Consider the following 26,910-nt stretch of genomic DNA (forward strand, 5'->3'; position numbering starts at 1 on the left):
CACGCACCGGCACCGGCAGCTCATGTTTGTTAACAATTTTATTAAAAGCAAATTATATACAATGACACCGGAGAAAATCAGCATCCGATTTTCCGGGAAAAAGGAAAACAGTCTTCGGAAAAAAGGTGAACCCAACCAACTGCCGCAACAGAAGAGAGAGAGAGAGAGCTGTGAAAAGGGGCGAAAATGTGATTGAATATAAATTACGCAATTTGCGACGACGGGGTTCAGTTGAAGTTCTTGGAAAATAAAAAGGAAGAGAAAGTGTGAAAAGTTGTCCAAAGGGACAAGCTTAGTGTAGAAAATCACAGCTTTAAATAATAAGAAAGGTGTAGAAACAAGTTTCATGTGGGAAGTGATTTGTTTTGACAGAGGTTGTTGAGTTTGTTAGGCCAGAAAGGACATCGATCTATTGATTTTAGAGATTTTTTTTTTTCGGTTTTATTGGAATATAATTATAGAGTTGTGGTAGGTTCCACAAAAGTGAATTTCATCCCGATTCAAAAGTTTTTAAAAAACAAAAACCTTTAGCCGAAAATAATCATTTAAACCCAAACATTGATATTGTGAAACTTTGGCTAAATTCTGAGAGCAGATTCAGATTCAGTGGAAAAAAGATCCAGAAACATATTGTTGGACAATTTTCGAATATCCTTAGGGTGGTCCCAAATTAGACATTTTCATATGAAGAAATTTTGAGTTCAAAGAAAAATACCCCTGAGATTTGTTAAACGTTTGTAGTGCTAAATCAACTCTTTCGAATGCATAAAATTTGTCTTTTGATTTTTGGAGATGGGTAATTCTCCGCCAACTCACACAGCAGTTGCCCCGAACCCTCTTCGATTTGCGTGAAACTTTGTCCTAAGTGGTAACTTTTGTCCCTGATCACGAATCCGAGGTCCGTTTTTTGATATCTCGTGACGGAGGGGCGGTACGACCCCTTCCACTTTTGAACATGCGAAAAAAGAGGAGTTTTTCAATCATTTGCAGCCTGAAACGGTGATGAGATAGAAATTTGATGTCAAAGGGACTTTTATGTAAAATTAGACGCCCGATTTGATGGCGTACTCAGAATTCCGAAAAAACGTATTTTTCATCGAAAAAAACACTAAAAAAGTTTTAAAAATTCTCCCATTTTCCGTTACTCGACTGTAAATTTTTTTGGAACATGTCATTTTATGGGAAATTTAATGTACTTTTCGAATATACATTGTCCCAGAAGGGTCATTTTTTCATTTAGAACAAAATTTTTCATTTTAAAATTTCGTGTTTTTTCTAACTTTGCAGGGTTATTTTTTAGAGTGTAACAATGTTCTACAAAGTTGTAGAGCAGACAATTACAAAAAATTTGATATATAGACATAAGGGGTTTGCTTATAAACATCACGAGTTATCGTGATTTTACGAAAAAAAGTTTTGAAAAAGTTGGTCGTCATCGATCATGGCCGTTCATGGTCACCCGCGACAGACACGGACGACGAAACAAAGAGAAACGCAAAAAGTAACTTTTTCAAAACTTTTTTTCGTAAAATCACGATAACTCGTGATGTTTATAAGCAAACCCCTTATGTCTATATATCAAAATTTTTGTAATTGTCTGCTCTACAACTTTGTAGAACATTGTTACACTCTAAAAAATAACCCTGCAAAGTTAGAAAAAACATGAAACTTTAAAATGAAAAATTTTGTTCTAAATGAAAAAATGACCCTTCTGGGTCAATGTAGATTCGAAAAGTACATTAAATTTCCCATAAAATGACATGTTCCAAAAAAATTTACAGTCGAGTAACGGAAAATGGGAGAATTTTTAAAACTTTTTTAGTGTTTTTTTCGATGAAAAATACGTTTTTTCGAAATTCTGAGTACGCCATCAAATCGGGCGTCTAATTTTACATAAAAGTCCCTTTGACACCAAATTTCTATCTCATCACCGTTTCAGGCTGCAAATTATTGAAAAACACCTCTTTTTTCGCATGTTCAAAAATGGAAGGGGTCGTACCGCCCCTCCGTCACGAGATATCAAAAAACGGACCTCGGATTCGTGATCAGGGACAAAAGTTACCCCTTAAGACAAAGTTTCACGCAAATCGAAGAGGGGTCGGGGCAACTTTTCCCGATTTCGTGTGAGTTGGTAGAGAATTACACAGATATTTTCCTTTTTTAAATTGCTTCTTTCTTTAAAATGGCTGTAAATTTTGACCCTTAAGTATATTTTAATTTTTCGAAAACTAAAATGTTCGTTTTTAGAGCTTTGAAACTGCTCAGAACATCATTTTCTAAAAACTTAACACTGAATTTGTTCAGACACAGAACAGAAATTATGGTAATATTCATCATAGGGTTTGGTGCAAGATTTTGTGTCAGAAAAAAATATGTAATATTGCATGGTGAATTTTCATCAGTTTCAAGTGAATTTTCATCAGGTTCACATTTTTACACTTTTTTTAGGGAAAACTTATAAAAAAAACAAACATTCGTCCAACAAAATTTTCAATCTTCCAAATTGCAACTTTTTCTTGTGTGGTGTCGTGCATGGAAAAAAAATGTTGATTGTGTTACATCTAGATATCGTGGCAGATTTTATGACTAAAATGTGTGATTTCACAGGAACTTTGTGATTTCTGTTGAATTCAACATTTGAAAATAAAATAGGTATAACTTCACATTTAAAAACATAGGTTAAATTATTCAAACTATATAGACAAGAATATCCCAAAAATATCCTTAAATATTATGATTTTCAATAACACCTGAATATTTAATGTTTAATGTTTAATGTTTAATGTTTAATGTTTAATGTTTAATGTTTAATGTTTAATGTTTAATGTTTAATGTTTAATGTTTAATGTTTAATGTTTAATGTTTAATGTTTAATGTTTAATGTTTAATGTTTAATGTTTAATGTTTAATGTTTAATGTTTAATGTTTAATGTTTAATGTTTAATGTTAATGTTTAATGTTTAATGTTTAATGTTTAATGTTTAATGTTTAATGTTTAATGTTTAATGTTTAATGTTTAATGTTTAATGTTTAATGTTTAATGTTTAATGTTTAATGTTTAATGTTTAATGTTTAATGTTTAATGTATAAAAACTAATTCTGCATGCACATCTCAAACCATTTGCTGATAGATTTTCATTGGATTTTCTGCATTGCACTTCTCATCGCCAAAATAATTGATCAAATCTAAAGTCATTAATTTTCCCATTGATCACCAGTCGCTCCGAATCGTACCCCGTAAAATTGCTTCCTGTTATTGACGCAGAAAGCAGTATTTTCTCCTATCGAAAAAGAAAAATAAAACGAAGAAAACTTTTCCTCGCACAATTTTCATTCCTGGCCACAATCCAAATCAATCCTACGGCACCTCCTACAGGGAGGGTGAACCCCGGGAAGGCATCCCGGGAATGCTGCAGGAAATCACGTTCTTGACGGTGACCACCAAGAAGTGCAAGAAAACGTCGTCTGTGAACACGCGACGGTGAACGATGCCAATTAAACCCGGGGAAAATTTGCTACGCCAAGTGTTGGAAAATGCTGGAAAATCTGAAGAAGACGAATCTCGCTTGAAGAAGCAGCGGAAAATATCGCTGACGCACACACAGAGAGAGCGAAAATCGCCGAAAGGCATAAAAAGATTTCTGTTTGCAAAACTTAATTCCCGGGGTTGGAAAATGCCTTCCAGAGATGGAAAACTTTTGCATAATGTGAGCTCTCGCGAGATGCCACTTATTTCATTTCGAATGTTGGCGCGCTTTGAGTTGAAAAACGAGCCCCGGAATTCTTCCACTTTTCTTTTTTTGCTTGGCCCAATTTGAAGATTTGCTGGTCTGCTGCTGCTGCTTCTGGGTGTGGAAATAGAAGAAGAAATATTCCTTGTTTGAAGTTTTTAAAAACGATTTAAGTTTTTTCAGTTGCTTGCACAACTTTCTGTCCAAAGGGCACAAAACGGGATCAAAAAGTGGTTTGGGATCGAGCAAAAATGTTGCTTAACTGTCTGTCTGTGTTGCCTCTGCCCAACCTCCAAAAAGAGATATTCATATTTATATGTTGGTTGAAATGGGATATCATAAATGCGAAACAAAAGTGGAAAATGCTGCTCTTCTTGGGAGTTTTCCGGGAGCTGCTTCACTGCTTGAGGAAACGTTTAATTAAAATTCAAGCAACGCGTTCGCAGAATAAGGAAAGACTTGTTGCTCGTACAACGAAGAGATATCCATTTCGCCTGCTAAAGAAAGTTTGAAGGATGCATGCATGCTTGGCCGGAAGTTTAAGGGTAAAGATATGAAAACTATATTAGGGGAAGTTGTGTGCGATCTTGTGATGATGAGCACATCCCGAAAAGATGCGTTGGTTTTTTTTGGGTGAAATTTTATGTTGATACGTGATGAAGAAGTTTTGATGCAAGTGCTTGTTTTTAGAAGAAAAAATGGAAATAATTCAATTGTGAATACAAAAGAAACAGTGTGGCCAAAACTTGAAAATTTTGGCGTGAGAAGAATCTAAAAAAACAAACATTTCAGGAAACTTTAGAACAAAAAAAAAACTCTTCTCTGAAATTCGAAAAAAAGGATTAACTCGAAGACATAATTTTCATTTCAAGAATATTTAAATGGATAAGAAATAATAAAAAAAATTGTCCAAAGTTAAAAACTAACATCTTATTGCTTGCTTGCTCAATATTCATGTGTTTTGAATAATTTCAAATATATTTTTAAATTAATCTTCACTTGACCTTTTCGATTTTAAAGATTTTTTTATTTTTGTTACTTTAGTAACATTTTAGGTTTAAAGTAGGCCAAAAATGCCTATTTAGGTTTTCTGAGGGTTTTGAGAACCATGGTAAAACCTGTAAGTTTTAAAATGGTACTAGGGTAGTGATCAAATATTGATAAATTATGTTATTTTAAGATCATTCAATTCATAGTCATGCAAAATTTCACAAATGTGTTCATTCGGAATTCTCAATAACTTTTTCGAAGAAAGAATGATCAAAAAAGGTACTCTGACGCAAAATTTCAGGAAAAAATAGACTTGCTGATTTTTTTTCATCAAAACTTGATTTATTTTGGAAAGAAGCTATTTTTTGTCTCATACAAAATCCATGAAATTTTGGCAGCACTCCATACAAAAATGGTACGTTAATACTGAAAAATATTTATCTTTAGAATAATTTTCTGATCGGTTTGGTGTCCTCGGCAAACTTAATTTTACAAAAAAAAACAATTTCCCAAAATCCATATTTTTTCATTTTTGAAGTTTTGTGATATGTTTTAGGGGTACAATAATCCGCAAATCCAAAGAGAAGTATGGACAAAAATACTGCCGCCAAGTTATGTTTTTTGTAATTTCTTTTTTTTTTTGAAACTTAAAATTTTACTCGACCCGCAAAAAATGAAAAATTTGTGAATTTTCTGATCTTTTCGATTTCTTTTTAATTAAAACATTTCAAAATGGCATATATTTGAATATTTGACCTCCATGCTTAAACTCAACCAAATTCAACTTATCATCTCAGCGGTAAACTTTACGCAGTAGGTCTGGCCACCTAAATTTTTATGATTTTTCAACGTATTCTCGAAAATTGTATGGAGCCTTGTATGGGTGAACCAATCAATGACACAAAACTGCTTCTTTGGTATAATTTATAAAATAAAAAATACACGGAATCTGCCAACTTCGTAAAAAATTGTTCTTGTTCTAAAGACACCGTAAAATGGACAGCTCAAACTTTTTGAATGCGTGATGATTAAATGAGTTTGGATCCACAAATCGAAAAAGATAATGTTAACACGATGTTTTAGAAAAAAGCGAAAAATCATGTTTTAAGTTATTTTTTCAAGATACTTTAATATGTTTTTTTCAAAATTGAGGCTAGAAATTTGAATACCAGTACTTTTTTGGATTTTAATATCGAGCATTTCCTTTTCCTTATTCTTCAAATAATATCCTTTACTTGTTTTGCCTTTTTACATAATTTTCTATAAACTTTTAAATCTTTTGGTAGTTCAAAGTTCAGCTGTAAACTGTTTTTTTTTAACCTTAATTGAAACTATTTATTTTCAATAAGTTTGGGTATAGAAACATAAATTGTATTTTTATAAACCGAACTACAGCCCAAAACAGTAATTTTTTAGGTACTTTTTTCTCGACCCTCTCCGATTTCAATGAAACTTTGTAGACATGTTATCCTAGGCATATATAAGCCATTTGTGTGTATATGGAGCCAGTTACACTCGATGATGACATTTGAGAAGGGCGTAAAAGTTTTAAATATTTTTGTATTTCGTAATTAAAATATTGCTGTATCTGTCATATGGAAATTGCCAAAAACCATCAAAAAACCATTCTTTCAACATTTTTATTTTTAAAACCGCTGTAACTTCACAAGGATTGGACTTACGACAGTGGTCAATATAGAGACTTTTATGTAAAATTGTCTGGAGAATCGACTCTTGTGTTCGGTTTTAGAAAATTTAGAAGTTTAGAGCACTTTTGAGAAAAAACAGTTTCAGTAAATGATTTTTGTATTTTTATAGGAAAGTTGCTCCATCCTGCATTTTTCGTGAGTCTTTTTGTAACATCTTAGGCTATTTTCACAAAAATTTTGAATGAAAAAAAATCGTGGGCTCACCTTCAAATTTGACTTTTAAACTTAAAAATCAAAAAATCTCATAAAAGTGGAGTGTTTTTTTTTTTCTTTCTTTCGGAAAGCCCGTCAAATTTCCTACAAGTTTGACTCTGACCACTTTTTGATACGATGCAACGGCTTCGAGGTACAACAATATTTAAATTACGAAGTTCAAAACTATTTAAAACACTTGCGCCCGTCTCAAATGTCGTTATCGAGTGAAACTGGCTCCATATACACAAAAATGGCTTATATAAGCGTAGGATAACATGTCTACAAAGTTTCATTGAAATCGGAGAGGGTCGGGTACAACCGATTCCCTATTTGACATGGAATAGCTCCATAAAAACATTCATGATCGTATTAGATTTGCAAGGTCATAAAAGATTGAAGCTTGTGAAAACTTTAATTTATATTAAAATGGCAACCTTGAATTTCTCCCGTCGTCCACGTTAATTTAACAACTAATTATTCACCCCATCGTTTCCCCCCACCGTAAAACCACAACTTCCGCCAAGGTTGACAAATTTAACGACCCGCCAGTTAATCCATATTGTTCAGCCACAAAACCTCCCACGAAGCCACCACCTTGTCATCCGACACCACCGACAAGCAGCAACTGGTAGGAACACTTTGCAATCCCTTAATTTCCATAATTCTACTGTTCCAGACTCCAGCAGTTCACCCCTTTTTGCCATCGTACTCGTGAAGGTCGGTGACTGTTTACGACAAGAAGGGCTTTAATTCTCGTTTCTCGGAAAACTCCCCTGGGGAACGACGAAAGGAGATCGCTTTTTTTTTGTTCTCGGGATAATTTTAATGTGATGCAAATGAATTTAATTTAAATTGCTCCCCTCGTTTGGACGAGGTGCTAACCACACACGCTCGAGAAAGGAGGGAGGGTCGCCACATTTTTTTTCTCTAACCCTAATGAAAATTGAGAGGGAGGGCCGGAACTATCGGTTTTACTTACAGTCCACGCTGACCTTAATGCGCTTCGACACCGTCGGTGGGACGCCGTTGGAGGCGATGCACAGGTACGCGCCCATGTCCAGCCGGGAGATCTTGGAGATCTCCACCGATTCGCCGTCCCAGTCGGGCACTAAAATGAAAAAGACAAAGAGAGGATTGGGTGTTTGGTGAAAAGAAAAGAAATTGTTGGGAAATTTATTACTGCAGACGTTGGAAGACCAGATGTTGGTTAGTGGTCTTGAAATATCTTGAACGTGGATTTTTCGAAAAAAAAACCTGTCTGGCTTTACTCTTAGCTCTAACTCTAACTCTAACTCTAACTCTCACTCTAACTCTAACTCTAACTCTAACTCTAACCCTAACTCTAACTCTAACTCTAACTCTAACTCTAACTCTAACTCTAACTCTAACTCTAACTCTAACTCTAACTCTAACTCTAACTCTAACTCTAACTCTAACTCTAACTCTAACTCTAACTCTAACTCTAACTCTAACTCTAACTCTAACTCTAACTCTAACAACTGACTTATGATTCCTGAATTCAGATGATAATGACTGCAGTATACTCATTACTGACTTCTGACTACTGATTTCTTACTCCTAGCTCCTGACGCATGACTACTGACTTCTGACTTCTGATTTCGGACTAACTACTGACTCCTGACTACTGACTACTGACTTCTGACTTCTGACTTCTGACTTCTGACTTCTGACTTCTGACTTCTGACTTCTGACTTCTGACTTCTGACTTCTGACTTCTGACTTCTGACTTCTGACTTCTGACTTCTGACTTCTGATTTTTGACTTCTGACTTCATACTTTGACTTTGACTTTGACTTTGACTTTGACTTTGACTTTGACTTTGACTTTGACTTTGACTTTGACTTTGACTTTGACTTTGACTTTGACTTTGACTTTGACTTTGACTTTGACTTTGACTTTGACTTTGACTTTGACTTTGACTTTGACTTTGACTTTGACTTTGACTTTGACTTTGACTTTGACTTTGACTTTGACTTTGACTTTGACTTTGACTTTGACTTTGACTTTGACTTTGACTTTGACTTTGACTTTGACTTTGACTTTGACTTTGACTTTGACTTTGACTTTGACTTTGACTTTGACTTTGACTTTGACTTTGACTTTGACTTTGACTTTGACTTTGACTTTGACTTTGACTTTGACTTTGACTTTGACTTTGACTTTGACTTTGACTTTGACTTTGACTTTGACTTTGACTTTGACTTTGACTTTGACTTTGACTTTGACTTTGACTTTGACTTTGACTTTGACTTTGACTTTGACTTTGACTTTGACTTTGACTTTGACTTTGACTTTGACTTTGACTTTGACTTTGACTTTGACTTTGACTTTGACTTTGACTTTGACTTTGACTTTGACTTTGACTTTGACCCAATGAATGATTGAGTCAGTAAGTGAGTGAGTCAGTGAATGAGTGAATAAGTAAGTGACCGAGTGAGTTAGTGAGTAATTAAGAGATTGAGTGAGTGAGCGATATTTAGTCAGTAAATTAGTTAGAGAGTCAGTAATATAAATCAGTAAGTGAGTCATTTGCTGACCTAATGAATGTTTGAGTGAGTGTGTTATTTAGAGAGTTGTGATTGAGAGAGATACTGAGTTAAAAACTGAAAGGTTAATGACTGAGTGAGTAAATGAATAAGTGAGTAAATGAATATATGAATGAAATAGTTTGGGAATAAACGAGTAAATGAGTGAATGAGTGAATGAGTGAATGAGTAAATTAGTGAGTCAGTGAGTGAGTGAGTAAGAGAGTGAGTTAGTGGTTGAGTGAGTAATTGAGTGATTCAGTGAGCGAGTAAGTGATTAATTGAGAGATTTAGTGAGTGAGTAAATGAAAGAGTGAGCAGTTATTAGTCAGTAAATGAGTTAGTGAGTTAATGACTAAGTAAGTGAGTTATTGGTTGACCTAATGAATGATTGAGTAAATGTTTCAATGTGTGGTAGAAATTGAGATTGAGTTAGTGAGTGAATGAGTAAATGAATGAATACGTAAATGAATAAGTAAGTAAGTGAGTCATAAATGAGCAATAAATGAGTAAATGAGCGAGCAAGAGAATGATTGAGTCAGTCATTGAGTGAAAGAGTTAGTGAGTGAGTGAGTTTGTGGTGAGGAATGAGTTAGTGAGTCAATCTTTTATTTTGTCAGTTTGTTTCAGGAGTGGTTAAACGATACTCTTTTTTTAGGCATGTAAATGATTTTTTAAATGGATTACATTTTTCTCAACAATATTTTACATCATTGTTTTGAGTTTTTGACTGTAAAATTTCTGATGGATTTCTCACTGGTTGCTACTTTACATGAGATTGATAGGCTCATAAAAAAATATTCCAATTTTCTGATAAACTTTCCCGATAAACAAACTCAATCATTTTCCCCTCCCAGAATATCACAAACTTACCACTCAACGACTTATTAATAGCTATTTTAGAATTGTCGTCCCGCTTCCACTTGACGGCCGGCAGGGGACTCCCGGTGGCCCGGCACTTGAGCGTCACGTTCGAGCCCTCGCGCACGATGACGTCACTCGAGCTGAGCGAGTCGTCAATGTTGGGTGGCACTGCGGAAGAAGAAGCAGAAACATCGTTAGAAGAAAAACAAAATCATTGACAGGAAACTTGTTTGAAATGAGACGGAAGGTGGCACACAAATCGAATTTGAAATTGAGGAAGCTGGGAGGAGGACAAAAAATGAGGAGGTGATGAATTTTCCGGTTCACCGGTTTCCGGAAGAGGAAATGAAGGGAATCAGGAAAAGTCGGCAAAAAAGTGTGACACTGGCCGGGACATGAAAATAAATAAATGTTTGCGTTGAAATTGTTTCTTGTGTCGGTTTGAGCTGTTTCTTTTTTCAACTTCTGACATTTCCTGTCTGACACCTTGTGGATTTTTTTAGAGTATGAAATTTAGTTCTAGGGTGTCTTTAAATATTCCAGTGAAAATCGAAAACACAACAAAAATAATTGTATAGAGTTAGTTAAAAAATTAAACAAACAACTTTTGATTAAAAAAAAATCAAGTTACATTTCAAGTCAGCGTCTAAAAATGAGTCATTCTAATCCATGTTTCAACTCGTGACAAGCTGCTTCAAGCTTTATGTAGTACAGTACAAGCTCTGACTAGCTAGGGACCATCCATAAACCACGTGGACACTTTAGGGGGGGGGGGGTATTGCGATTGTCCACGCTCCATACAAAAAAGATTTTTTTTGTATGAACAATTGTCCACGAAGGGGGGGGGGGGTTGAGAATCCCAAAAAAGTGTCCACGTGGTTTATGGATGGTCCCCTAGTTCACTCCACTAAAGTAGCAGACGAAAAATGGCACGCCACGTTTCGTGAAGAGGAGGCAGGTATTTACGTTCAGGATGATGGCAATGATCCTAATGCGATTTGAATTTAAATTGACTTTTTTTTCCTGGGTAGCTTCCCTCGCCGGGCTTCAAAAGCCGCCACAACTAGAGGGGGTGCTGGTGGAAATTCGCGGATTTTCCGTTGAACTCTGACAACGTCGACGAGAAGGAGGCGATGATGCTCTTGAATGGATATTCGATATGAGTTAGGAAGTGTGCGGAAATCGATACCCGATTGTTGGTGTTAAAGTGGCGTGCCCGCTCGAGAGGCGTTTAAGGTGTGCCGGAAAGTGTGAACAGAAAAGGTATAAAAAATGTTTGAGGAAACTGTTGTAAACATGATTTAAGTGGTGTTACCTTCAATATTAAATTGTACTCATCCAAAAGTTCTTAATCTTGTTTAAAATTTTTGTTAACAGTTGGTTTATTAATTTTTTTGAAGTGCAGTAGTTTTCAATGGAAAAATTTATCAAATCTTGAATAACTTGGTACCGAAGAACCGAAGAAACATTGACAGGAAATCATTTGTTTCCATCTTTTTATATTTTGTATGTGTTGTCTCAATAGAAACTTCAGATTAAAGTGTGCAGATTTAATAATTCACTTGGAACAATCCAATTCAAAGGTTACAGTCAGTGTTTCTTTCAAAAAATTAAACAAATTTATTTAAGAGCGAGTCCACGAACAGGGCATACCCCTTTGTATGGGACGTCGTTTGGACCTCACCAATCTGCCTGAAATTTTCAGGAGTTGTTTGTACATATAAAACTAGCATCTGGCCAAAATATGAGCACTCTAGGTCAACGGGAAGTGGGGCAAGTCGGGACACAAAGTTTAAAGGTTTAAAAACGTCAAAAATCTTAAAAAGGCTATAACTTAGGCAAAATTCAATAAAATTTCAAAATTCAAAATGCATCTGAAAGGGCTTAAAAAATGCAACAAAATGCAGGGTAGAGCATCCTGATTGGTCAAATCTAAAGGGAGTTATTGACATTTTAATGAAAAAATAGCATAATTTTCAAACTCAAATAAAAAAGTGTTCCATCCAGATATCAACTCGGTTCGATCTGCAGCTTGTAGGGGACATTTGGGACTACCATCTGAGACTAAGAACACTTTGGGTAAGGCAGTTTAATATATTAAATAGACACTTTTACTTTTAGTGATTTTTTTGGCTGTAAATATTTGCTCGGGGGACCCCTTAGATCCCATTTTCTGGTGATAATATTATCATATTCGTGTTCCTGAGACAATTTCACAATAGAAACATGCATAAAAATGTTTATTTTGATCCATTTTAACCCTTTAAAAAATGAAAGTTAAAAAAAAATTATGAAGCTTCTTTTTTCTGGTGTCATCTAGTATCCTTGGAAACGAGCTTGATTTTCAATAAATGTGATTCAAAGATTTTTTTTAACTTTTATTTTTTAAAGTGCATCAAAATACACATTTTTATGCATGTTTCTATTGTGAAATTGTCTCAGGAACACGAATATGATAATATTATCACCAGAAAATGGGATCTAAGGGGTCCCCCGAGCAAATATTTACAGCCAAAAAAATCACTAAAAGTAAAAGTGTCTATTTAATATATTAAACTGCCTTACCCAAAGTGTTCTTAGTCTCAGATGGTAGTCCCAAATGTCCCCTACAAGCTGCAGATCGAACCGAGTTGATATCTGGATGGAACACTTTTTTATTTGAGTTTGAAAATTATGCTATTTTTTCATTAAAATGTCAATAACTCCCTTTAGATTTGACCAATCAGGATGCTCTACCCTGCATTTTGTTGCATTTTTTAAGCCCTTTCAGATGCATTTTGAATTTTGAAATTTTATTGAATTTTGCCTAAGTTATAGCCTTTTTAAGATTTTTGACGTTTTTAAACCTTTAAACTTTGTGTCCCGACTTGCCCCACTTCCCGTTGACCTAGAGTGCTCATATTTTGGCCAGATGCTAGTTTTATATGTACAAACAACCCCTGAAAATTTCACACAGATTGGTGAGGTCGATGCGAGATGGGTATGCTTTGCTCGTGGACTTGCTCTTAACAAACCCTTGGTTTATACAAAGAGTATTTCCCTTCTCTCTGGTTTATACATCGATGCCTGTGTGCTTTTTTGTACTAAGCTTGCTAGGATTCCTATCAATGTAGTGCAGAAAGCACACGGGCACATGTCAAATAAAACAATTATAAAATTTGAGATTTGCCTAGTTAAAAAAATGCCTGAAATACTTAAAAAAAGTGATTTCTCATAAAAAATCAATTTATATTTTTAACAAAACTAAATACAAAGCATTCTATTTCGGATATTATTTTGTTTTTTTCCTCCTGTTGATTTTTCAAATAAAGTAAGCGCTCGTAAACTCTGTTCTCAGCTTTGAACTGATCAGCTGTTGAAAGGTTGTCAAATTCGCAGCTTGAAACGAATTCAAAGAATGGATCAACTCTTTTTACATTAACAATGAAATTTGTTTTACTAAAAATGTCTATAGCTTGCCGATTTTTTGAAATTTGTTTCAATACGCTCATTTAGTAACAACTCTTACAAGGTAAATAAATGTATAAATTTGGAAGGTTTAATACTACCATTTTTATGATGATAAATTACCACTATATAGACTGAAAACTTGGAATTAAAACGTAAAAGTCGTGAATTTACACATTTTTAGAAGTAAAATTACACATTTTTTTCTGATATAAAAAAGCCATTCTGTTGATATTTAGTTCGTATTTTTAATTCTGCAAAAAAAAAAATCCTTCAATCTTCCTTTGATCCCGTCATCAGGGGTGACATTGGGTCTGGGGGGTAAGATTGGGACATACAAAAAAGCTAAAATTTGTATGACTCAATCTCACTCCCAGATCCAATGTCACCCCTGATGACGGTAATGATTTTGTTAATGCTAATTTGTAATAGATTTTTGGTTTCCTCAATGAGACAATGCTATAATCCTACTCAAAAAGGTAATTTTACATTTTTTTAAGATAATTTTACTGTCACCACTTCCTTTTTGACAACTGCTATTAGTTGATTTTCCACTTGATTTTGATTTTCCACCATCTAGGAAAAACTAATATGGAAAAAACTACTACTACCTTTGAATAAAATTTTAAAGTGTTTTTTTTTTTCTTCATTGGAATAATACTTATTCTACTTATATTTTTCAACATTAGGTTTATAAGTAGGTGCTCAATCTCTTGGGGCTTGAAAAAACCCTGGATAAAAAAACAAATATGCCTTAAAATTTAATAGCATTACAAATATTTTAAATCACATCGCATATTTTTCATGATACCGTCATCAGGGGTGACATTGGGTTAGGGGTGCTGAAATGCTGAAATTTGTATGACCCAATTTCACCCCCAGACCCAATGTCACCCCTGATGACGGTACATATTTTTTGAAAAAAATCAAAAGATTTGTTTGTTTTCAAACAATATTGTACTGCCCATGTTCGCATAAATGTCCCATATGCAAAAACAGCAAGCTGAGAAAAACGCATTTGAAGTTTGTTCCATACATAAGGCTTCGTGTTAAGTTTTCGCGAAAAAACTGGATTTCCTCCTGATTTCTAGAACAAAGTACTGGATGTTATGGGCTCTTTCGAAAGAGCACACAATTTTGAACCAAACTGCATCAATAACAAGAAAACGATGAAAATGCATATGGGACATTTATGCGATCATGGGCAGTTCAGTGCAGTAGTACTTACAAATTTAATTTTGTTTTTCTCTAGTGTGGGACAGCTACTAAACTAGTTAACAGTAATTCCAACTTTGGAAAAAAACGGTGCTTTTTAGTGAACATGTTCTGGCTAGAAAAACATTTTCTGGCTGGAAATTACCAATAATTTGATTATATCAGATGGAATAATTTTGTGGAATCCAGTTTAAGAAGCTTATGATACATAATAATCTAAAATTATAAACAATGACTTCCAAAATGATGAGTTATGTAATTAGTTCAAATCTTTTGCGGATCTCACATAAGTGATTGGAAATCGAATTATGTAACGTTGGATAGGAGATTTAAAGACATTTTCAATGAGTTTTATGCTTAAAAAACTATTTTTACAGAAATTATCTTCAAATCACCGTGTATTTATTCGAGAAAATTAAATATCGGCAAGTCCAATATTTGGCCCCAGGAAAGCAACTTTCTCTAAAATTTTTGGATTTAATTCCGTTTCACGTGATGTCCACCGCCTACTCAGATATTTGTAATTATGAAAATATTTAATTGAAACATGCAAATTAAAAATCATAAAATGCATTGAACTTGTTTTTTTAGAATCATTAAAAACCAGGTAAAAACCATGTTAAAAAAAAGTTGCACCAGACCCCTTGACGAACTATTTTTACGATTCCCGCAAAATGACCGAAAAGAGCTTTTCTTTCATGGTGTCAAGTATCAGACTTGCCGAATTTGTTATCTTAAGTTTGTTCTGGTTGTCTAATAAATAACTCATTTCATCTTAAAATTAATTTTACTCTTATGAAAAAATCCTATTTCATTTATTCAACATCGTCAATCCCCAGCTGATTCCCATAAGACACGTACTTTCCTGTCATCTGTTTTTTTCCTCAACTCGACAGAAGCCGAGCAGTAGCAAAAAATCGGTAATGAAATCAGCTGCCGGGACACCTCCCGGAGTATAGCAAAAGAACCAGAGATAATTCAATTCCGATTGCACCTTCCATGAACACAATGGGAGACACACTTCTTTTCTCTCCTAATCACGTCGTCGCTTCAAATTGTTTTTTTTTTCGTCTCTGAAATCGATATCCTTGAATCCTAATGGAGTTCTGGGGGATCTGGAGGTACTTGGACAGACAGCAGGTCCTCGTCAGACTCCGAGTGGAGAGAGATTAACAATTTTATGTCAGTCAGTTTCGCTTTCCCCATTCCATCATGAGGTGGAAGATAAGCCAAGTTCAATCGGGGATTTCCCACTGGTTGCCGGTGGAAATGCAAAACGGAAATTGAATTCCCGGGGTATTACGACAAAGTAAACGGTAGCAATTACGACGCGATTACGCGGCCTTCGACGATGTTTTTGTTGTTCTTTTCTTTTTTTGGCTGGAGGCCGAGGAAAATTGTTGCTTTTTGCATAATGAGATTGATAACAATGTTGTCTCTGGGTACTTATTTCAATAAAGATAGCAAGCAGGTGAGTTGAAAACAATAAAAGGATATAAAAATTATGTTCAGTTTGACCAAAAACTTACCAACCACGTGCAGATACCCGAACTGGGTCTTGGCCGTAACGGTGTTGATCTGGCACATATACCGGCCCTTGTCCTCCTCCTGGACGTTTGATATGTGCAGGAACCAGGTCTTGTGTTTGTCATGCTTGTCGTGCGTCACGCTGATCCGCGGATTCCGCGTGATCACGTGGTTGTGCACGGTGAGGATCGCGGACTGCTCAAAGTGCATCCACGCCACCTGGAAATTGAGAGCAGAAGAAAAAGTGGAAAATTTAGTATTCCTCAAATACTACGCAAACTCTCACTTTCCCTTACGTTCTCAGTAAAGGAAAACCTAAAAAAATATTTACGTTATCCATCTTGCGAACCGTATCATCCCCATTGACAAATAAGCTTCCCGATGTTGCTTCACCCAACATGAGGGAAAGTAAATTTATGTTGGCTTCATCATCCTTCTTAAGGGAAAACATACGCCGTGACTTCATAAGTTTCCATATTCATGCATAAGCTGCTGCTGCTTCCGACAACATTCCAGCGACCAAAGACGTCACATCGCAGTGAGTGAGTGGAGTCCCGATATTTATGTACTCTGTGTACACAATTTACATACCGTGGGAGTCAGCCCCCATTTGCAGTGAAATGTTTAAGATTAAAAGATATTTAGTGAATAAGATTTTCTCAACAAAATAACTTCATTTTAAACAAAACAAAAACACTTTTTTCTAAAATAATTATTAGAAAATAAGCATGGATATTCAACTTTTTTATCGTTGTCACCCCTAGAATTCAAGACCAATTTCATACGCAAATTTGTCAACTCTGCTCTCCGTTGAGGATGAACGCAGTACATATGATGTGTGTACGCTATGCGATTAATCATAATGTTCTCTCGTACTCCGATACTGTTTACCATATATTGTGGCCTCCGGATATCGCGCGTTCCGATTATGATATTGAATGCACTTCTAGAGCCATTCATTTGATCTTTTTCAAGACTTTTGAAACGTTATGAAGATTTAACTTAAACTTTTTTTTCAAATGTTTTGAAATCAATGTAACATAGGACTCAAATACCTATTATGACTATTTTGTTAATTTACAAATATTTTTATTGGAAAATTTCCAAATGATTTCATTATCAAGAATTTCAAATCAGACCAACAGTTGACGAGTTATCTTCTTTTGAACAATAAAAGCTGATTACAAAATATTCCGAAAAATATTTTATGTATTCAATGTCAAAAGTTTAAAATAATGGAGATTATATAAAACGATGTTTTTTTAGGAAGAACAAATATTGACACGCATCTGCTGATAATATCGTAGAAAATTTATTACTTAAAAAAATAATATTTATTTCGATTATTCCTATTTGAAATTTGAACGCCAAGGCAATGCTGTAGAGCAAATAATTTGATTTTTTTTTCAAGTTGTTGTAAAAAAATAGATTTAGATTTGACGCTTTTTTGCAACTTTTGTCGTTGTTTTTTCAAGTTAAAGAATTAAATTTCTTAAAATTTTAATATTTCAAAAAATAGTTAGGTTTTTTTTGGAATTGAGTTATCAAAAAAAAAATATTAAATTTATACAAATGTTATTTTTTTTTTCTATAAAAAAGTGATCTTCTTCAAAATTTAGAAAAAAGGGATTTTGATGTATTAAAGGCAGAAAAAATTAAAAAGCTTTCTTAGTAATGGCGCTTACGTCACATAGTCAAATCAATGGAAATGATTGATTTTGCTTGTAAATTGCTGTTATAAAAAAACTCTTTCTGTCCTAGGTTAGTTTAATATTTCTCGCCGCTAATTGCCAATATAATCAAATAATTATGTTATAAAAAATGAAAAAGGTTTGGAAACATAAAAAAGCTGGCAGTAGCTGATACAGTGATACAAGTGATAGAATTGAGTTTTCACAAGAAATTTTGAAAACTCGCCATTTTTATTTCACCTACAGTTGAATACGAGAGTAAGACATTGGTTTTAGCGGCTTTTTATTTTTTTTTTCTTTAGAATTTTGAGAGAAATTTGTAGAAATTTCAGGCAAAAAAATCAATCTCTCAACTTAAACATGCTGCCAATCAAAAATGACGACTTCCAGGATCAATATGAAGACATAACATTATTGGTTGGACCCCTAACTATAATTTGAAGTGGAGTGCGGGGCAACTTGAATGCATTTTTCAATGTTTTAGAACAACTTATAATATTTTCTATGAAAATAGACCACGAAAACAAGCGTACTTAAAATTCCGAAAAAACCTTTTTTTCATTGAAAAAAAAACACTTAATTTGTTTAAAAACTCTGCCTTTATTCGTTACTCAATTGTAAAAAATTTGTCTATATATCAATTTTTTTTTGTAATTGTCTGCTCTACAACTTTGTAGAACATTGTTACAGTCTAAAAAATATCCCTGCAAAGTTAGAAAAAACACTAAATTTTAAAATGAAAAATTTTGTTCTAAATGGAAAAATGACCCTTCTGGGTTAATGTAGATTTGAGAAGTATATTAAATTTCCCTTCAAATGACATTTTCCAAACTTTTTTACTGTTGAGTAACGAAAATGGCAGAGTTTATAAAACTTTTTTAGTGTTTTTTTTTTTCGATGGAAAACACGTTTTTTCCGAAATTCTGAGTACGCCATTAAATTGGGCGTCTAATTTTACATAAAAGTCCTTTAGCCACCAAATTTTTATCTCATCACCGTTTAAGGCTGCAAATCATTGAAAAACACTTCTTTTTTCGAATGTTAAAAAATTAAAGGGGTTGTACCGCCCCTCTGTCACGAGACATCAAAAAACGGACATCCGATTCGTAATCAGGGACAAAATTCACCCCTTAAGACAAAATTTCACGCAAATCGAAGAGGGGTCGGGGCAACTTTTCCCGACTTCGTGTGAGTTGGTAGAGAATTACCCATATAGAATGAGACATTTTTAAACATCTCATTTCATATAAACTGTATTACTTTTAAAATTTCTCACAAAATAGAGTTCAAAAAGGGTATCATTCAAATTCAATTCCAAAAAGCAAACGATACCCGTTCCTCCCACATCTGTCACTTCCCCCACAAGTCACGCACGGGTACATCATAATAACAATAATAATAAACCAATCTCCGACCTTCGTCTCGAATCTCACCGGTGAGGCGTATAATTTACCCTTCAGGGCATGATTTTATTTTTACGTTTTTTTCCCCTTCATTCATTCAACCAGTCCCCAAACGACGACAACATTGAGAAGCATCATCCCTTAACCATAACTGAAAAAAAGGAAAAAAATCAACCCTCCCGAAATACCTGCCACACCAACTAAGGTGGGTTGTTTGCTGCTGGTTTCCTTCGAAGACGTCGGAGACGGAGAAGAAACGGTGGAGAATCTCATAACGAACATAAAAATGTACTTTGTATGAGATTTTTATTCCTCATAAAATTTGAAGAGACCGACCCAGGGCAATTTGTAGAGGGGAGGTGGGGTGTTCCACCCCACACACGTGAGGTGAGGAAGAATAATGTGAGCATTCCCCCCCTCCCTTCTCTCCTGCTCCTTTCCTTCTTCAGAAAGAAAGAATTCCTCTGGATCTCATGTGGTTTCTTGGCCTTGCAATCGAAGCTCTTGTACCACTTGAAGCCACGTGGACCGAACAAGTTTGATCAGAACGGGAGAAGGTTTCCAAAAATGGATAAACATTTGCGTGTTATGATTGTTATCTCTCGGTTTTGGGTGCGTCTAGAGCGGGAACGGTGTGTCTTTAGAGAAACTGAAAGAAATTTTTGAAAGAAATATTTGTTGTCTGTTTCATTTATCTCATTCTGTCTTGTTTAAGATGTATTTTGTCTTGTGTTTCAGTACAAAGAAACCTCTTTTTACGTGGTGGCGCTACGCTTTTTTTTATTTCGTAGATTACAGATAAACCTCGCATAGTGCGTAGCTAATCAGCTTTGTATTTCTTCAATTTCTCTAAAATGACTTAATATTTTTGCAATCTTTTTGAAGCTAATTGTAGATTGGAACAAGAAGAACAAATTGCTTCAAAAAGATTGTACAAATATTATGCCGTGTATGAGAAATCGACGACATACAAAGCGTAACGCCTGCGCACTATGCGAGGTTTTACTGTACTCTTAAACCAGTGTTCCTCAATCGGTGAGGAATTCCCCCCTGGGGGAATTTGGCCATTCTTGGGGAGGAATGAGGATGCAATAGAAAATCTTTGTTTTTGAACGTTTTTGCTAAAAACCTAAATCTTTTCCTGGAACTTTCTTCGAAGTTTTAATGCTTACAATGATTTTTGAGTTTCTAGCGAAATATGTGAATATCTTTGACAATTCATTTATTTTTTCCTTCGGTTACATCTTCAAAAATATCTGAGATATAACTGACAAAAAATGTATAAATGTCAGGTCTTGAATATTTTTGTTCTGGTTTTCAAAAATGAGTTGTACTAAATGTTTTTCAATTTCAATTTATTTTATTAGTAAATAATCAATTAACAATTCCGTATATCTTATAACCTAATAGAGTTTTGGAGTTCCTTTCAACTATGATTTGAACTATAATTCATTTTGATGTAATTGGATATTCTAACAATGGGTTTGGCAAGAGAAGGAAAAATTAAAAAAAAAACCTTCTAGATCTGTACTAAATGTTTGTGATATAGAATTCATTGATATTCTTTCAAACATGAGCAGGGTTTAAGTTTTATCAAAATACTTTTCTCAGGTTCTGGTTTTTTTTTCGATTTTGAGCTGCTTTCAATTTTTTTGTAAGAGATCTTTATTTAAGATATTTTTTTATATTTTCAAAGAGATTTTGCATTCTATTCAACATGCTAAGATTATTTAAAATTGTTAAAACTAATCATTAAGAATTTGTTCTTTTATTGCAAGGGTTTTTTTTTATTTTGCAGTGAAAAATTTAATCATTCTACATAAATAAAAGCCAAATTATGATTTTTGTGAATTGATACTAAATTACAAATTTAAGGGGGGGAATTAAGGTCTTGAAAGTAATCCAATGAGGGAATTTGGTCGAAAAAGGTTGAGAACCGCTGTCTTAAACCATACAATATTTTTGCAAGCTTCAAAAAGCGTTTTGTACACAGCAAAAATTTTTGTAAATTTGGAAGGTGTAATTTTGGAAGGTTGAATATTACCTCTTTTATGATGAAATGTTACCTCAATTTAGAGTGAAAAAGTGACATTACAACAGAATAGTGGTAAAATTACAAATTTTCAGAGATAAAATTACACATTTTTTCTGACATAAAAGATGTACCCCTTCCCATATGTAATTTTACCATGATTTTTTCTTCTGTGTAGTTCTGAACAAAACCTACAAATTAATTTAAGAAGATAGCAAAAATGTTTCGTCATTTCAGAGAAACCAAATTTTAGTTTAGAAAATTAGAAATCAGAATTAGAAAAAACGTAACGAAGAGATTTCTTTTACTCTATCTGTATGTCTGTCTCATTATGGTGTCTATCTTATTTGTTCTGTTTGATTCATTTTGAGCTGTCCGTTTCATTCTGTCTGCTCTTTTTGTCTTGACTGTCTCACTATGTTCTGTGTGTCTTATTCTGTCTTGATTACCTCCAACCGCCTTGTTTATCTAATTTTATCTTGTTTGTCTTATTTTGTCTTGTCTTCTAGTCTACACTGACGATGATATTCTATTATAACTTCTCATCAGATTGTCTTATACTGTCATATCTGTGTAATTTTGTCTAAATTGTCTCACTCTGCCTTGAATGTCTCGTTTTGTGCTTTCTGTCTCATAATTTCATATTCAAGTAGTTTTTACTTGTGAGACTCTTTGTGTTTATTCTATCTCATTCTGTTTAGTCTTTGTCATATTTATTTATTTTAACTTGGACTGTTGACTGATTTTCTTCTGATTGTCTCATTTTGTCCTGTCTGTCTCATTACAATTCATTCTATACTATCTATGTCCAGTTTGATTTATTCTGCCTGTCCCACTCTATCTACTTTTCGTCTTGATTGGCTCACTTTGTCCTGTATGTCTAATTCTGTCTTTATTCTCTTATACCGTCTCAGCTAAACTACGTTGTCTTGTTTGTCTCATTTTAAGTTGTTTGTTTCATTAACGCAGTCTATCTCATTTCTCACTGTCATATCTGTGTAATTTTGTTATTTTCATTTATTTTGATTTGTGTGCCACAATTCATACTGCATTATCTGTTTTATTCTGTTCTGTTTGATTTGTTCTATGCCTGTCTCCCTCTGTCTTTTTTTGTGTTGGTTGTCTCATTTGGTTTTTTTCATTTGAGTAGTTTGTCTCATTCTGTCTTATTTTGTGGTTTGATTGACTCACTCTGTCATGTGCATCTTTATTGGCTTTGAATGTCTCATACCGTCTAACCTGACTCACTCTGTCTTGTTTGTCTATTTTTTTCTAGGAATTTTCACTTTGTTTTGGTTTTATTATCTCATTTTCTAAGTCTGCATCATTCTGCCATAACTTCTCATTTTAAATATCTTACACTGTTATAATTGTCTCATTCTTTCTGTGTTTTGTTATTTTTTATTGTCTATTTAATTTGAATTCTGTATTGGCTGTCTCAGGGCGAAATGAACCTTGGTCATGTTTTTCTCATACATTCTTGTGTTTGATTTAGTCTTGTATTGCTCTTTCGGTCTGTTTTTTTCAAAACCTGTTTTTTTTTTTAATAAATTAAAGTTGATAGTTCTACACACCGTCCAAAACTTTCCCCCTCATATTTTTGCAAAAATCTCACGTAAGAAACGGTTTCCTCCCAAAAGTTGTTGGTCCGTGCCGTCTGTCTGACGGTGGATGAATGTAAATATAGCTTCCACCGCCGGCCAACAGCTCAAGCTTCCTGACTACGGATGCTGGTTTGGCTTCTTGAAATCAGCCGTCTTCAGGCTTTTACTTACAGGGCATCATCATCATCGTTCTGCCCCGCTTTCATTTCACCCCGCACAAGATTCAAGCAACGGACGTCTTGAACGGTCTGCCAGCACGTCAGTCAGCTGAATGTTGGTGTACTGCTCGTTCGAGTACACCTTGCGTGAAGAAGATGTAAATAAATGTGAATTTTTATTAGGAAAATATCCATGAATGCTGCATATTTATCTTTAACGGGCATTTCGGGTTGCGGCAACGCGCAGGGCTTTTTATTAAAAGATAACAATTTTAATAAAACAGATTTCGTTTTATTGCACGTGATTTTTCCTCTCTCTCGCTTGAGGTTTTCGGGGGGCAAGGATTACGTATTGAGGGCAAATGTTATTTTAAGCGGAAAAGCAATTTCGTTCGGGTACCCACACGTGTGTATGGTTTTTGTTTAAGGTGACGTAACACTCTTCCCTTACCTTGTACGATCCTAGGTTCTTGACGGAGCACGCCAGTTTGACATTCCGTCCGGCAGGCACTGTAACGTTCTCGATTACGTCCGTAAACTCGGGCTCTTCGACGACCACTGCAAATAATGGGAGACATTTGGAGAGAAAACATTTGCATTAGTTTGTGAAATTTATTTGGTGAAGCAGATTGTGTCTTAGAAGGAATTGTGTGTTTTTAATTATTTTTCATTATTTGAGCGATAAAAAATTTCTGAATAATATTTATTTGCATTACATTCAAGTTTTCTGTGCCAGTCCCACAGCAATTAACCTTGAAACGACTTTGCAAATAATGTAATCTGCTTGTTAATTACCAGCGCAAGAATAGTTTTCCAAAGTGCAGCTGTTAAGGAGGTCACGCCCAACTTAGCAAGTCACCAATTTCCTCGTTTTTCACCGGGAAACTGCCGCAAAGTGTCTCCACTTTTTCCTTGTACATAAAAAGCGGAGGAAGTGGTAATGACGATTAGCGACACTCAAGCTGCAAGTAGGAACAAATCCTCGACCATCGGGGGAGTGGGGCAATCAAGCTGTTTTTCTTCCTCTCAAGGATTACCGTTACAGCCTCCCACGACTTTTTTGTCGTTGCCACGTTGGAAAACCAGGCCGAAAGCTGCAGAACAATTTATTTTTTCCCCGTTCCTGGCTTGAGGGGGTGGCCTTGCACTTGTTTGCCCCCTCCCTCACTAAACGGCGAAGGTTGTGACATTTTTTCCCGAGCTGCTTTTATGCTGTTGTTTTCGAGCTGCTGCTGCTGGTTGACTTTTAGCGCTTTGCCAAGATAAATGGCTACACTGGTTATCAATTCCGGTGCAGACAGTTTGCCAAGTTTGGTGGGAGGAAAAATCAAGGGGAGACATGAAGCAGGGGGGTGTTTAATGTAAAAGATTACTTTTACGAGAGAAGCGTCTCTCGAGAAAAAGTGCAATCTTGGCGACAAAGTTTTGCCAAAGTGCTGATTTTGGAAGAATAAGAGACCTAAATTGGAATGCATGGAGTTGTTGGTAAAAAAACCTAGAAATCTTAGTTATACTATGGCAAACTTATATTGATATAATTTAACTTGATTTTTTTTGTTAGTTTCATAACAGTCAGTCATCATTATTGAACATTCATATAATAATACATTTCATTTACATTCTAAGTGGTATGGCTAAATGCTCTTTATCTTTGTTGTACTTTTTGTTTTATTATTAACTGTATTCATTTAGTAACATTAATTTGTTTTACATTTTTGCACTGAAAAGAAAATATTACTTTAACAGCTGATCCCAACTTCCAAATATTAAATTTTCTTGAATTTTAGGAGTTTTTCTTTCCAATTCTTTTCAATTCAACTCAATTCGGTTTTATTGGTGAATAATCAAGATACAATCAGTTCTTTTGCAATTCATAACAGAGTTTTGGAGTTCCTTTCAGCTGTGTGTTGCATCATAATCCAATTATTTCTATTACTAAGGCACTAACTAGAGCAAGAAAAATTAAAAAAAAAAACTTGCTAAAATTGCAAAGGAAAGGGGAAAGAAAGAGAAAAAGCTTATAACTAAATCACAGTGTTTTATCATTTGTAGATGTGCTTGATCATCAGCTCCCCAAGGGCTAGAAATTGCTCCGCCTTGTTGCGGCAGGTCCGAAACCGCGACATCATCTCCCCCGCGAGAGCAAAGAACTCTGGCAGGGTGAAGAGATCTTCCCCGGTAACTTCTTGCTGGGCCGCATTGCCGCTACCGGCAGCAACCACGCTGGCAAACGATCGCCCCCAACCAGGAGGGAACGCTGAGTTTTCCGCTGGAACCGTACGATGATCAGCTGCCGGCACGGTTACGCTCGTGCTTCGCTGAGGAGGGTGGGACGCTGCTGCTTTCTTCTTCCTCTTTTCCTGCTTCTCGAGGTAGTTTTTCCGTGCGCTGCATCCACGGTAGTTGCTGGTATGCTTACCTCCACAGTTGGCGCACTTGATGCGCGCCTTGGTTTGCTCTGCCTTGTCCCCCAGGTCCGCCTTGCACTGCAGTGCACACGCCTCAGAGAGGTGTGATTCACCGTACTTCACACAGCGGGGCGAGAGGTTGCAGTTCCGCGAGCCGTGGCCGAATTTCTGGCAACGGTGGCATTGTGCTGCGTCCGACGGGTTCTTTGAGTAGAACCGCCAGTTTACCCAAAACCCGTCCAACGCCTTAGTTCACCGCAGGTCTTGAATCTTGACGGTGCCGCGGTCGAAGTACAACAGGTACAGTGTGTGTGTACCTGTTAATGTTGTCTTCCGCGAGAGCACTTTTATGTCACGCGGCGTTATTCCAGCACCCGAGAGGTCCTTCTTGAGATCGGAGATCGGGCGGTCTTGGTACCCCTGCAAGACGACCTTAACGGCTGTCTTCTGCACGGGGTCGAATGTGTAGAATTTGAAGTTTTTACGCTTCAATTTCTCCACAACCAGGTCGAAGTTCTTGTTGTCAAATGTGTAGACTTGCACTGACGACTTACCGATTTTCAGACAATATCCGAGGCCTTCCAGCAACTCGTCAATATCGTCCGCCAACGTGTCCAAAACATAGATTGGAGGTGGTTCTTTGCCAACTTTGCCGATCTACGTTCCTTTGGAGAATTGTTCGTTGTTGACGTCGACACTTTCTTCCGTGCACGTCCATCGTATTCGTCGTCGTCGGTAGAACTGCTACCGTCGGTGTTGTTGTTGTTGTTTTCTTCGTCGTCGCTCAGCATCTGGAACTCGTTCCTGATGGGAATGTTGGCGGATGTTGACGTGTTGGTCTTGGCACCGGAAGTACCTGAACGGGTTCGCACTGGTGATCTCGGAACATATCCGGGATGTAGTAACTTTTTGTCGATGCCTTCTGCGCTCACGCTTCCCTGCGCGATGGCGGTCGACACGGCGTTGGTTTGTTTACCTTTTTGCACACGGCCGCACGGAAAAAAAAGTGTTCCGGAAATCATGCAAATCGTACCATGAAATCGTGAATATCGCGATTTTTGCTTTACGAATTTTTGAACTATGCATATTGGGCACGAATTATCCAGGAATCGTGAATAAATATGTATGACTTTTCATGACCGATTTCACTCGTAAACGTGAATAAAGTTCATGATTTCATGAAATGGATGCATGCAGTCGTGAAAAATATTCACGATTTTATGAATAAAAATTCATGATTACGGTCAAAAAAATATACCTCGTGAATAAATAGTCATGATTTCATGCATAAAATTCATGAAATCATGATTTTTTATGCATGAATTCGTGCACAAAATTCATGAGTTCTGGGATATTTTTTACGATTTATTTTTGAAGGCGTAAATAAAAT

At 35.5% G+C, this 26,910-nt stretch overlaps 1 protein-coding gene across 2 annotated transcripts in view; it reads right to left on the reverse strand.

Moving 5' to 3' along the window:
* LOC120414078 (lachesin-like) overlaps positions 1 to 26,910 on the reverse strand; it is a 163,202-nt gene that overhangs the window by 82,231 nt on the left and 54,061 nt on the right. For both annotated transcript variants that reach the window (XM_039575100.2, XM_039575101.2), the window contains exons 3-6: positions 23,564 to 23,670; positions 16,227 to 16,443; positions 10,045 to 10,203; positions 7,605 to 7,733 (exon numbers count right to left, since the gene is read on the reverse strand). In XM_039575100.2, the coding sequence (XP_039431034.1) occupies positions 7,605 to 7,733; positions 10,045 to 10,203; positions 16,227 to 16,443; positions 23,564 to 23,670 (612 nt within the window). The remainder of the gene's footprint in view (positions 1 to 7,604; positions 7,734 to 10,044; positions 10,204 to 16,226; positions 16,444 to 23,563; positions 23,671 to 26,910) is intronic.

This window comes from Culex pipiens, chromosome 2 (genome assembly GCF_016801865.2).
Source record: "Culex pipiens pallens isolate TS chromosome 2, TS_CPP_V2, whole genome shotgun sequence".
NCBI classification, from domain to species: Eukaryota; Metazoa; Arthropoda; class Insecta; order Diptera; family Culicidae; genus Culex; species Culex pipiens.